Raw genomic sequence first — 13197 nt, forward strand, 5'->3', positions numbered from 1 at the left:
ATTTTTTTAAGAAGGGGGTGAACCACTGGTATGGTAGCCAACTTGGTTGAACCTGACCCTGTGTATAACCTGGGGCTGTGCAAACAGCAATAAACCTGGCCATGTGGACAACCTTGTGAGTGAGAGTTATTATAAGTCTGTGGTCAGGAAAGCAAATTCATTAATTAGGAGAAAGGAGAAGTACATGGCGACTGGGTCTTTTTGTAACGTGCCTAGCACAACGAGGCTCTGATCTCGGCCTGTGCTAGGCGCTGCCGTAAAACCAACAATATAAGCCCTGTGGAGCTTATCCACAGCAGATGTCACATGCCTTCAGGGAGGATCTCACTGGCTTATTTCCTGCTAACTTTATGTCCATTTAGAAGCTGTAATTCCTGAACTGTCTCTGACAGTGTTCCAAGTGCCAAGATGGTCTTGTACAGCAAAAGGAATAAATGTATTTTGGACTGGAAACGTTAAATGAAACACTGTTCGTCAAAGGAGAGAGGGACTCAGAAAACAATTCCAGATAGACCCCAGCAGGTCCAGCAGTGGAATAGGAACCCTAGGAGGGAAGGAGAACATACAAGAGGAGTGAGAGAAGAGAGGATAACCGGAAGTGGCTTCTTTTGTGTTTGGAGCTGGGATTAGGCTTCCCATCTAATGGTGATTGTTTTGGCCAGTGCCCCATATACTATGTTCAGCCTGAACCCCAGCAACCCAAAGTGACTCATGCCGCCCCACCTCTTGGTAGAGTGGGAGGAGATTTTGCCACACAACCCCCCGACCCTCTTTTTAAGAAAACTGGAATGTAAGCAGTGTCACCACCTGCTGTTCGCTTGTGCAACATGTTGTGGCTGGAGAGGTCTCTAATGCTATTTCCTCCAACAAGTGCTCTCTCTGCTGCTGGGGAAGGGCAGCCCAAGTGAACCTGGGAGCCTGAAGAATCTGATTGAACCATAAATGTAATCAGCTGTTGACTCCTGCTCCAGGGCCAAACTAAGCCAGTTACAATGGTGCATTGAATCTTTAGACAGTTCTGAGAGCCAGCAATTTTAAAGTCTCCCTTTATTTCATAAATGAGTGAAAAAGGCACAAAAGGTTAATGCTCACCTCCCAGCCATAATGAGCAGCATCTGGGAGATGCAGTAGCTCATTATAAAGGCAGTGGCTTTTACCAGGAACGCTTGGCAAAAGCTCTCTTAAGGGTTCACTGCAGAGTTTTAAGAAGGCAGAAAGTCAACAGGCTCAGCCCCAGGTTTCTTTTATGCTAAACTGACAAGGCAGGAGATAAAAAAAACTGTGTGATTATTTATACTGTGGTGAGAGCGGTGGCACCAGGTGAGCTGCACAGACACTCAGCATCTTGTCGATGTCGACTTGTGTTGACTTGTCGACCGCTGCCTGGGGTGGAGTTCCTGGGGAGCAACTTGCTGGATTCTCGCTTTTTGTTCCTGAAATGGAGATGCAAGACAGGTGGGTATCCGAGCTTACCTCCCAGGGCAGAAATGGGTAGGATGAATAGTTTTTGGAAGGAGAATACCAGCTGGTGACTATTTCAGATGGGAACTGAAGGGGCTTCTCTGCTGGGAGAGGTTCTAATCTGTCTGTCTGGCCCTCTAGAATCTATGATAAAAGACAGACTGCTGTCAAATGGAGTGTAGTAGACCAGGTGTGTCCAGCTTATCTGGAACAACTACAGCTGTAAATGGAACAAAAGTGGCAGGATCACATGGAGCTGTGCCCTCTCCAGGGTGGGTCCCGTGCCTGGAGGTTGTGCTGCCATTTGAGTGTCACTCAGCTGCATGTGCTGAAGCCCTAACGATGCTTTGCAGCTTCCTAGGCTAACAGGAAATGATGCGAACACAAAGAAGGTTATAGCCTTTGCCCTTCATACAGGAAACAGGGGCGAGTCTGAATTGTGCGTCCATTCCCTTCCCCTCTCTTAGGTAACTTGTAACTAGTGACTGGCACTGGCTCCCACACGATGGCTCTTGCTGAATCTGAGACACAGGAGCAGACCCGTCCTGGTCTGCACAGCTGTGATTGGAGTTAAAGCAGTGCTGAGCGAGACCCTAATATTGCAGTGATGGGTTTCCCATCTGAGGCTGACAGCTTCTGACCCAAATTCTGCCACTTCGTATCTGCCTGAGGCATGGCAGGGACACAAAGGCTGGAGTCGTGGAACTCCCTGGCTGCTTCACTGAGGGTAGCTCTGTGGCTCTGCTGCAAAGCATCATCCTTAGGCCAGGCAGTAGGCGGTTGCCCTACACACCTGACGTCCACAAGAGCCCCCACCCCCCAGCTCGCTCTCTGACCAGAGCTGGTCTCCTCTTCTCTGTCATCCTCCCATTACTCACTCCCCATTTAAGCCACACTGGCAGCAGCCTTTCCTAACGCTGCTACTAAATCCCCCTGGAGCCTGGGTGCCATGAACCTCCCTGGTCCACCCACATCTTCTCTCTTCCATGGCTCTCCCCGAGTTACTGATTAAAGGGGTAAGGAGCATTTTAATGCTTCCTGTATATTTACAGACAAAAGGGAGACTGGGGCATGGTGCCTCTGCCAATGTTGCTCTGTGCTATAGACCCCCCCGCCCCCTCTTGTGCGAGCTCAACTTTCCCAAAGATCTGCTCTAGCGCCCGCAGGACTTCTGGGCTGGACACAGGAGATGGGTGCTCTAGCCTGTGCTGTAGGAATAAACAAGAGCTGCTGGTTCAGGGGTTGCCCAGGGTGTGAGGGTGTCTTCCTGTCCTCAGAAGGTCACGGGTCCTTTTCCCAGAGGTGTGCTAGTCAGGCCTGTGCCTCTCTGACTACAGCGAGGGAGCCCCTCTTGGTGCAGATCTAATTGTGGGGCTGGGCAGGGCTGACCAACGCCCCACATCCCATCCCAGAGCAGACACACAGGCTGGCTGTACCTGCCCCAATGGATCATTTCCCTGCTGCTACCCACCAACTAAGAGCATGTGGATTCATGTCTCCCACGGGGGGAGTTATCATCCATCCCAGGGAGCAATGAGCTCTCTGCCCCCACCCCCAATCCCCCCGAGCGCTGGAGCAGGTTGCGCCTGTCTCTTAGTATGCATTGAAACCACCCCACAGCAACATGGCCTGGCCTTTTCATTCCCACTTGGTAATGGGGAGATGGGGAGCATGCTTCATTGCTGCAGTGCTGCCACCAGCACACTCAGACCTGGAGCATTTAACTTGGGGGCAAGGGGGCGGGCGAGGGAATGACCCCCTGGGGTGTGATCAGCTCTTCAAACAAGGGTTCCACTCAGCCATGGGCCACACCGTCAGCAGGGAGCAGAGAAGAGCTCTTCTGGGCTAAGAGAAAGGCGAATCAGTTATTTGGGGCTGGAAGAGCAATTCTTCCTGCTTCTGAGGGGGAGTGATGCAGGGTGTGGGGGAGGCTATAGGTTGAGGAAATCCTAACCCTCAGCAATTCTTCCAAGCAGGCAAAGGGTTTTGACTGTATTCCCCTCCTTGCAAAGGTGCTGCCCCACCATGCAGGGAGTTGTCATCAAAGCAGCTAGAAATGGGTATTAATGTTTACAGAACACCAACCAAACCTGCAGAGCGTCCCTGGGGGAGCAGCTGCTGGCTGGCAGAGAGCTCTGCACGCTGGACTGTGCAAGCAGGCTTCTTTCCGCCCTGGCTTGCTCAAGAGCTAGTGGTTCTCAAAGTGGGGGTGCAGGACCCCCCAGGGGGTTGTGAAGTGATTATATGGGGGGTTGAGCTGTCAGCCTCCACCCCAAACCCTGCTTTGCCTCCAGCATTTATAATGGTGTTAAATATAAACAAGTGTTTTTTAATACATAAGGGGGGGTTGCTCCCCGAGGCCTGCTGTGTGAAAGGGGTCACCAGGACAAAAGTTTGAGAACTACTGAATTAGGGCCTGGCCCACCCGGCCTCATGGGGAGCAGTAGAAGCTCACTTTAGCAGCAGTGACAGGGCCCAGCTTGCACTCATACTGAGAGCAACTCAGCCAGAAGCCGCAGTGTTCCAGCCCTGGGACAGGGTAGATACACGGGGCTGCCAGCTGCTCTGGGAAGCCCTGTGTGCTCAGGCAGGATGGAGCGTTCTCTGTGCCCAGAATCAGTCCACAGGCCACTCACGGCTGTGCTGCCCCCATAGAGGGGAGCCCGGCTACCTGGCTGTGTCTCACAGCATTCGGTCCATGAGCTTCACCCTGGCCCTCCCCATGGGTCCCTACTTCACGCCGAGCAGCATGGTGCAGTTCTTAGGACACAGGACTGGGAAGTGAGAGACCTGGACTCTGCTCCTGGCTATGCCCCGGGCCTGTTGTGGGCCCTGGAACAAGTCACTTCACTTCTGGGCACCTGTTTCCCCTATGGTGGAAGGGGTGATACTCGGCCAGCGTTGTGAACCAGCCCGTAGTGCTGTAGGTGTGAGGAACTCTGGAGAAGGCTGTGGGTTCTGATGATGTTACTCTCCAGATGTAAGTGGGGCCCAGATTAATTCCTGCCCCTGCCCCAACCTGCTGCTTCCCCAGCTCATGGAGTGCTGGGGCCAAAGGCTACTAGACAGCCAGGAGGGTAAAGCTGGGTCAGGTGGCCTGGCCCTTTCTTAGCGGGATCAGGTTTCCCTCAAGGTCAGGGCAAGTTCTGCCAGTGCTAGCCGGCTGGGGCCGTCCTCAGCTGCCTAACGGGGCAGATGATTCGAAGTACTTGTGCCCACAAACCCAAGGGAGGAACCCCTATGTGGAAAAGTGGTGGTAATGAGTCAACATACACACACACACAGCACTGGGGGCTTCCCCTCGCTCTCCACAGGACACAGCTGGGCTGCCCCAGAAGGAACAGCATGAGCCCCTCACACTTTAACCCCCTTCTTGCCTCATCCCATGTGTCCCTGGCTGGAAGCCAACCTTTCTTGGAGCAAACTGCTGCATTAGCCCCCAGCAATTGCTAGTCTGGTGGCTGGGCCCAGGCCCAGAGCCACAGCTCCTTCCCTGTTACCTGTGTGGTGAGACTCTTTTGACTCCTCAGTGTTTGCCTTGTCTGGGACTCCCACAGCATCCCCCAGTACAGCTGTCTCTGGTGTGTCGCTCTCATCCTCCGAAGGGCTGTTCAGCTCCGGGTTGTCATAGTTTATGTACTGGTATAAGGGTCGCAGGCGCTGTGGTCTCCCTAGCGGGGTGATAACACCACCGCTGTAACACACAATACTCTACACCCCAGCCTCCCAGCCCAGGCCCTCAGGACACCTCTGCAACGCATTGCAACAAAGCCTCATGGCCCCAGGGAAGATCATGATCCCTGAGCTACAGAGGGGGAAACTAAGGCACAGGGCAGGGGAGGGACTTGCCCAAGATCACACAGTTCAGCAGTGACCACTCTCGCAAAGGAGGTTGGTTCTGTGGTGAAGGCTCCAATCTCAGACTTGGGGGACCTGGGTTCAGTTCCTTGCTCTGCTGCAGCCTGACCGGGTGCCCTGGGGCAAGTGCGTCGGTTCCCCATCTGTGCTCTGGGGATACCAACCCTTCCATCCCCCCCTTTGGTCTGTCATGTCTAGTTAGACTCTGTGCTGGGACTGCCTCCCTCTGTGCCTGGCCAGAGCCTGGGGCAATGGAACCCAAATCTCAGGCACAGCCTGGGGATCTTATCACCATAGGGAGAAGCTGGGGTGTGTGGCAATGGGGGAGCCTCTCCTGGCTGAATCCTCTTTGGGGGCCAGCCCTAGGAAGGGTTGCAGGGCTCTTGGAGCATGATTGCCTTAGGGGCCCAGCTCTCTGAAGGGAAGCTCTCCCTGGGCTGGAGGAGCTCAGAGCTGGTGGTGATGGAAAGACACCAGGGAGGAGGAGGAGTGGAATCTGGCACTGGGGGTCGGCCCTCAGCCCCTTGGGGGGTGCCTATTTGGGGAGAGGCAGGACTCGCCCAATCTGTACAACGGGGTCTCTAGGGAGGAGGAAGCAAACCGGGCCCCAGCTCAGCGATCAGGGCTGCTCCTTAGACCTGAGGCCAAGGCTGGTTGGTGGAGGATGTCAGGCGCGCACACAGCCTGATCCTGTAAGGAAACCGCTGCTGTGGACAATAGTCACCTGGACTCTACAACACACACACAGCGTCAGGGAGCCCAGCCTGGAGCTCTCGCCTGTCTGTCCCCAAACCACAGGTCTCTGCTACCAGAGCTACAGGAGATCCCCTTTAGCTGGTAGCACTAGCAGGGCCATTATCTTCTCTGGGGGCCAACCCTACCTTGTCCTAAGCCAGCCCACCCTGCCATAGACGGCACCACAAAGGCACAGGTGTGCACTGAGAAGCAGAATGCCTGCTGCCTCCCACAGGTACAACGAGAACAGCGAGCACTTTCCTCCCGCCAGGCACCGCCGTCATGCCGGGAAGGGGGCCGCACGATTCTGTTGTGGCGCATCGTGTGCACTTACTGTCCGTGCGCAGTATGGCCGGGGGCAGAGCCGCTGCCGTGCTGGTTGCAGAAGCAGGGAGGTCTGACGAGCTTTTCTTTTTCTTGGCTTTCTTGTGCTGCCTGGTAGCGAGGGGAGAGTCCACCTCCCCCGCCTTGGGAGGCAGCTTCCTGAAGTCAGCGTGCTGGAAAACGGGTACTGCAGAATCATCCCTGTGGGGCAGAACCAGAGACAAGGGGACGGTGGGTTTGAGTTGCTGGGCAGAGGGACAGCAGCCCCTGGCAGGGCAGAAGCGTCCCCTGCCTCCCACACAACCAGCACCAGTGCCAGGAAACTTCCAGAAAACAAGCTTACCCTGGGGCTATTTTGACTCCTTCCGACCCTCCGCAGGCTGGGAGAGCATTTCCTGGGGGGCTTGGGCAATGCTGCTCCTGTCTGAAGCTCGAGGCATCATAGCTTGAAATGTTCTGCCCCTCTGGTGTGCCCCTAGCCCTTGATAAAGATGGAGAAGTAGGACCTCACCCCTTGTGCAGATGGGGAAACTGAGGCAGAGAGCGGGGCAGTGACTTGCCCACGGTTGCACCCAAAGTCAGTGGCAGAGTCGGGAGAAGAGAACCCAGGATTCACATTCCCAGTCCCCTCTGACCTAACTGCGAGAGAACAGTTTATAAATTAACCCAACCCTTGCTGAACCTTGCGCTGGCTTTGTATCTTAGGAGAGGGTCAGGGCGGGTCTGCATTTTAGCCAGCCTGCTTTAAGCAGTCCTGGTGCGGCTGCCTCCCATAGCCTTGGTGCACCTCTCCAGTGGGCTGGCATGTTCCACTGCCTCTGCCGTCTCCTCTGGAACGGTGGGGAGAGGCTTCACCAGGCACGCCTGACGCATGAATCTGCATTGCAGATGCTGGTCACGGTTAGCTGCCAGGCTGTAGTGCAGCTGAATCCTACTCTGGATGCTGGAGTTACCTTGAGATGGTCCCAGAAGGGATACTGGTTAGTAGAACCTGTTCTGGGTCCATTTCCTGATGTGTTATTAATGGGACTGTAGCTGGTATTATTTAATATGGCCATGTTCTGAGAATACGGAATAGCCACAGCTGCTGTGCCAGCTTCCCCTGCCGTGCCCAGCCACCGTGCTCAGCCAACGTGCCGCAGGCCCGCTCAGAGGGGAGCCCCTCTAAGGCAGCTCAGTCTCTGCTCTATTCAGCTCCTGGACCCTCTGCTGGGTGCCAACTGTGGTTGGTATGAGCCCTGGCCACCAGTCTTGCTGGCTCATGACGGAAAGGTCACTCAGCAGCCATCAGTGGGTCCTGGCTTTGGGTCAGTACTGACCTGGACTGGGTTGGACTCTCTGTCTCTGAGACAAGAGGGTTCAGGCCTCCCGAGCGACCCAGTGTCCATATGCCATTGCGCTAAAGACAACAAACACTTCCCCAACTGTCCCTCCACCCTTCCTGCCACCAGGCCTGGGGGCTGAATGAATGGTGCTGTCCCAGGAATGGCTGGGACATGCCAGGCTGGCCTATGACCATCCCATCCTTCCAGTCTTAGCATAGACTGGAGGCTCTCCCATGTTGAGAGATGGCAAACCCTGTAGGAACGTACACGTGCAAAGCCCATCCACAGGTCCAGCAGCCTCTCTGAGCCACGGCCCAGCGCAAAGGGCTGGTGCAGAATGCAGAAAGCCCCAGAACAGGGCAAGTCAGGGCCTTCCAGCCCCTGCAGGATCTCCAGAAGGGCCTGTTTGGGGCGCCAAGCCCAACAGCCTCCGTTTCCCCCCACAAGAGGAGCAGCAGCAGCTGGGAGGAGCTTTCACAACCTGACATCATCATTCACTCAGCTCCAACGCCCTGTTGCTGCATTACCCTTCGGGGCCGGTCCCCCCTGCTCCGTCCCCTCCCTTCTCATTCTGGCCTCTGAGATTCTCACCTCCTCCCGCCACCCCGAGCCCACTCCCTGCCCAGCTTCAACCCCCAGTGCCAAGCTACTTAATTCTCAACAGAACACAGGTCTGAGCCAGTGTGTAACCAGGCCTGGCACTGGGACGCCATGTGCTGGCCCCTGCCCCAAGCCCTTTGTGCGTGACTTAGGGCCCTGGTCCCAGCCTCTGTCTCAGCTCTTTGCAGGCGGTGAGCTCCTGGGAGCCAGGGGCTAGGCCTCGCCATTTGGTTGGAGCCCCCGGCACAATGGGGTATGATCCCACTGCAGTTTGATGCTAGTAATACAGCCCCCAGGGGACCCTCCAACCTACTTCACTGCCTTTGCTTTAAAGCCAGAGGTCAGCAACCATGCCTGGAGCTCAGAGACAGATCGCAGGGGTTTCAGCTCCGGAAAGAGCTCTTTGTGCTTCTGACCTTCTTCGTCGTACAGCTTGGTGTTCACAACCACTCCTTGCCCGTCCTCGTCCCACTGGGGAGGGAGACAAAAAGTGACTGCTTGGAAGCGTAAGATGAAAGTAACACTTGGCGGTTGCAGTGTCTGGCCCAGATGCCTTCTCTCAGACCAGCCCCGCGACAGCCCATTCTGTGCTGCTCCTCTCTGGTCCTGGAGGGGAAGCTGAGCTTTGCATTGAACACGTGGCCAGGGGTTTCTGGACTGTGAATTGCTTAAGCTACGTTTAAAATCCATCAGCATAAGAGATCAGGCGTCCTTGGACCCGCGCTGTGGTACAGAGCCTGCCCCCACCAGGCCATGGGACCGGCTAGCAACAGGACCTATATCGCAGCTTGAGGCCCGTGTGCTGCAGCTCGGAGCAAACGCTGGGTTCTGTGGTCTTAGACATATGTAAAGGTAGGATAAAATAATTTCATGGTAGGATGCCAGGGCTCTGTGCTGCTTTGAGACGAACAGCACAGGAGTGAGACCACTGCTGAACAGCAATGCTGCCCAGCCAGCTACTGAGGCAGGACAGTGTGAGGGAGGCAGGTCAGCTGTAACTATCAAAGTCCCCTTGTAATGGGAACCCTGGGCAGGGCCTCTGGGGCAGGAAGGTGTCAAAGCAGCCAGGAGAAACATGAGCCCCAAATTACCCAGCTGGTTGTTCACACGAATTAACTGGAAACATTGAAAATCATTGTTTTGGGGCCCACTTCTTGTTAAATCTCTTGCAAGGACGAGGTGGAAATGTAACAGAACTGGAGGTTGCCTTTCTGGGACACAGCCCCTTCCCCAAGGGAGACGAGCTGGCTCCCTCGGGGCCTGGCCACGTCTCAGCCCCACATCGCGGCTGGAGGAGATGTATTCCCCGCTCCCCATGCACCTGGCCAGAGCTCTGCAAATGTGCCTGTTCCCTTATGGCTCACATTCTAAACGTGGGATCGTTCTTTACCTCCAGCGCCTTGATGGTCGGATTGTCCAGTGCAGCTGCCAATTGGGAGAGGAAGCGTCTGGGCACGGCCTTCCCCCCAGGCCTCTTCTCGCTTGGACTCCTTGCTGCAGTGGCCATTGCCTGAGAACAGGGCAATCAGTGACATCAGATGCCTGCAGGCGAACTGTGTTTGGCATGATCTGATCTGCTGTCTGATAATGATGCTTAGCTCTAGATCACTGAGCACTCCAGGCAGGGTTGTGTCAGTAGCCCGCCAGCCTGGGGGCAGGGAGATCAAGCTTTACGAATGTTGCCACCCTGTGCCCCTCTTACAAGACCCCATTACAGCTAGCACAGGTGAGTCCTGGCCACCCAGCAGCATCTTTCACAGTGCAACTGAATGTGAATTTGGGCATCCACAGCGGCCAGGCCAGCCAGCTGTGTTGCAGTGAACTATGGGAAAAGCTGGGCTATTATCCCATAATGCTTCAGCAGGGGAGAGGATGCCCAGAAGACATGCACCCAGAGCAGTGCACTATGGGATGTCACAGTACTGGGAGGAATGGCTGACAGCCCAGTTGCACAGATGCAGTAAGGGGGGGCCATTCCTCATGGCAAAGATCATCAGGGAGCCAAGCCTGTGCCAGCCCAGGCTGCTGCCAGAAGCATAGCTGCCACGGTCACTGAGGTTGACCCAGGCTATATGCAGACACAAGCCATGTTCGGACCTGAGCAGGCCCTAGACCACTTCCAAACTCAGCTAAGAGCTGCACATGGACAGGTGCCCAATCTCCTGCCTCGGATAACAACTGGCAATGGGCCCAAGGGCTTGGATTCTCAGTTCTACCAACAGCCCTTTACACCTCATGGGTAGTGTCAAGGGGCCATACGGTGGGTGTCAGTTACATCTGAATGCGCTTTAATGACACCTCATGCTGCCACGGGGCTCAAGTGGCCTAGTATAAATGAGAATCAGGCCCATAATTTATTTGCAATGAATAATCCCACCAGCTCAGGCGGGAGATGCGATAGAAAGATCAGGTCACATACAATGGTGGCTCCTAGGGTCTGAGCATGGTTTGTCTGACCAAAGCAGACAGAAATTTTAATGCTATAAAAACCCACTTGGCAAGTATCCCCACCCAGGTTCCCAAGTGAATGAATCCACCTGAATGATCGTTTCACCATACAAATGCAGTGTCCCCGCTCTCGCAGCTTTAACCAGAGCTGCCTGATGATTGGAGGTTTTTCTTAACCACCTGGGTCTGCAGTCCTGTGAATGCATAGAACCTCAGCTTTTGTTTTCTGAAGAATGGTTCTAGCCTTCATGGTTCAGAGAAAACCCTGGAAATGGGAACTCGGCAGGTTCCGCTGGCAAACAGAAAGCCCAGCACTCCAAGCCACGCTCTTATTCAAATCTCTGACTTAGAAGGTTGGATCTCATAGGTCTGGAGGCCTGATTCATGCTTTCTGAACATGAGGGTTTGGTGATGCTGGGCATGCTGAAAGCCCTTCCCATCTTCTAGTCACCAAGTACCTGACTAGGAGGGCCCAAACCAGGGAAGATTAGCAGGGTTCAAATATTTGACTTTCAACTCTTTGAGCCTCAAATGCTTTCCACACAGGTCAACTCAGCTTTACCAGAGCTCTTTATCCCATGAGGTGTCCCCCATGCTGTGAGATTTACATTCAGTCACATCAGATAACCCTGACCATGAACTCTTCATCTCCTAGCCCTGGGGAGGAGGGGACCACACTCTGGGGCTAGGAGTCTATGCCGCCGTTGGTTTCTGTGCCCTGCAGCTTTTACACTGCAAGTCTACAAACACTCGCTTGCAGCCTGCAGTGGGACCACCCACAGCAGTCCAGGTAAGCCCACGTGCGGGTGTTGGCAGGATCAGGGCCCAAAACGACCTCAACTCATCCTGCAGCTGTTTGTCTCCCAATGCTGCTGCAGCCTATCCCCGGGGATGCCCACACTGTGTTCTCCCATGGAAATGTGTTGGTTTTCTCTAGCGTCAGGGCTTCCTTAATCTAAACAAGGCACTGTTCAGACAGCAAGCACAGGGCTGCTCTATGCATGGATTGAGAGGTGCCTTTGGCACTGGGCTTGGTAGTGTAACACCAACCCACCCAGGGGATCAAACCTGGGACCTCTGGAGCTAAATGCATGAATCTCCCGCTGGCGTAGCCACCACTAGAGGGGGACAGGGCGCCACACCGAGTAAGCCGGGGTTACAGGAGCAGATCTGGGCCCCAGACGAACCATAAATTAATAAACACACTCGCTTAGCAGAGCGTAGCTAACCCCTCACCCGGCTTCCAGAGCGTCCCGGTGTGCTCCTGGGAGCCATTCCCCCTGCAACTCCGCTGCCAACGATTGGTTCCTTTCCCTGCATCGGTGCTACATTTCCGCCTCTCGGCCCTAGGGCTCGCTCGGAGCATTTCCCAGAGTTAGTACATGTCCCCCCTTCATCCTCAACATGTTCCCTGCTCATTTCAAGCCTGCAGGTTTCAGTCTCATAGAACTTGTCAACATGGACTTTCCCCCACCGCCAGCCAGCGGGTGTCCGGCCTGGCACGTTCCCCCTCTACGAGCCAGCGGGTGTCCGGCCTAATGACTTCCCCCTCTGCAAGCCAGCGGGTGTCCGGCCTGGCACCTTCCCCCTCTACGAGCCAGCGGGTGTCCGGCCTGGCACCTTCCCCCTCTACGAGCCAGCGGGTGTCCGGCCTGGCACCTTCCCCCTCTACGAGCCAGCGGGTGTCCGGCCTAATGACTTCCCCCTCTACGAGCCAGCGGGTGTCCGGCCTAACGACTTCCCCCTCTACGAGCCAGCGGGTGTCCGGCCTGGCACCTTCCCCCTCTACGAGCCAGCGGGTGTCCGGCCTAATGACTTCCCCCTCTACGAGCCAGCGGGTGTCCGGCCTAACGACTTCCCCCTCTACGAGCCAGCGGGTGTCCGGCCTGGCACCTTCCCCCTCTACGAGCCAGCGGGTGTCCGGCCTGGCACCTTCCCCCTCTACGAGCCAGCGGGTGTCCGGCCTAACGACTTCCCCCTCTACGAGCCAGCGGGTGTCCGGCCTGGCACCTTCCCCCTCTACGAGCCAGCGGGTGTCCGGCCTAACAACTTCCCCCTCTACGAGCCAGCAGGTGTCCGGCCTGGCACCTTCCCCCTCTACGAGCCAGCGGGTGTCCGGCCTGGCACCTTCCCCCTCTACGAGCCAGCGGGTGTCCGGCCTGGCACCTTCCCCCTCTACGAGCCAGCGGGTGTCCGGCCTGGCACCTTCCCCCTCTACGAGCCAGCAGGTGTCCGGCCTGGCACCTTCCCCCTCTACGAGCCAGCGGGTGTCCGGCCTAACGACTTCCCCCTCTACGAGCCAGCGGGTGTCCGGCCTGGCACCTTCCCCCTCTACGAGCCAGCAGGTGTCCGGCCTGGCACCTTCCCCCTCTACGAGCCAGCAGGTGTCTGGCCTAATGACTTCCCCCTCTACGAGCCAGTGGGTATCCAGCCTGGCACCTTTCCC

The 13197-nt window shown here is 55.9% G+C and overlaps 1 protein-coding gene across 1 annotated transcript; it reads right to left on the reverse strand.

The window, feature by feature from the left end:
- Window positions 1-955: 955 nt before the first annotated feature.
- Window positions 956-9810, reverse strand: C12H16orf86 (chromosome 12 C16orf86 homolog). Its single transcript, XM_038367840.2, has 5 exons — window positions 9694-9810; window positions 8617-8774; window positions 6389-6579; window positions 4962-5132; window positions 956-1433 (listed from the first exon to the last, which is right to left on the reverse strand). Exons 1-5 carry the CDS (start codon window positions 9808-9810, stop codon window positions 1288-1290), a joined length of 783 nt encoding a protein of 260 aa, XP_038223768.1. The 3' UTR covers window positions 956-1287.
- Between the last annotated feature and the right edge of the window lie 3387 nt (window positions 9811-13197).

This window comes from Dermochelys coriacea, chromosome 12 (genome assembly GCF_009764565.3).
Source record: "Dermochelys coriacea isolate rDerCor1 chromosome 12, rDerCor1.pri.v4, whole genome shotgun sequence".
Taxonomy (NCBI): Eukaryota; Metazoa; Chordata; order Testudines; family Dermochelyidae; genus Dermochelys; species Dermochelys coriacea.

What these genes read in the sequence shown, in the direction of transcription:
- C12H16orf86 (XM_038367840.2), bottom strand. Translation starts at nt 9,810, where the DNA reads ATGGCCACTGCAGCAAGGAGTCCAAGCGAGAAGAGGCCTGGGGGGAAG. An exon ending in TTTAAAGCAAAGGCAGTGAA is followed by an intron (nt 6,580 to 8,616) that starts GTAGGTTGGAGG and finishes TCTGCCCCACAG; the next exon opens with GGATGATTCTGCAGTACCCG. An exon ending in AAAAGAGTCTCACCACACAG is followed by an intron (nt 1,434 to 4,961) that starts GTAACAGGGAAG and finishes TCTCCATTTCAG; the next exon opens with GAACAAAAAGCGAGAATCCA.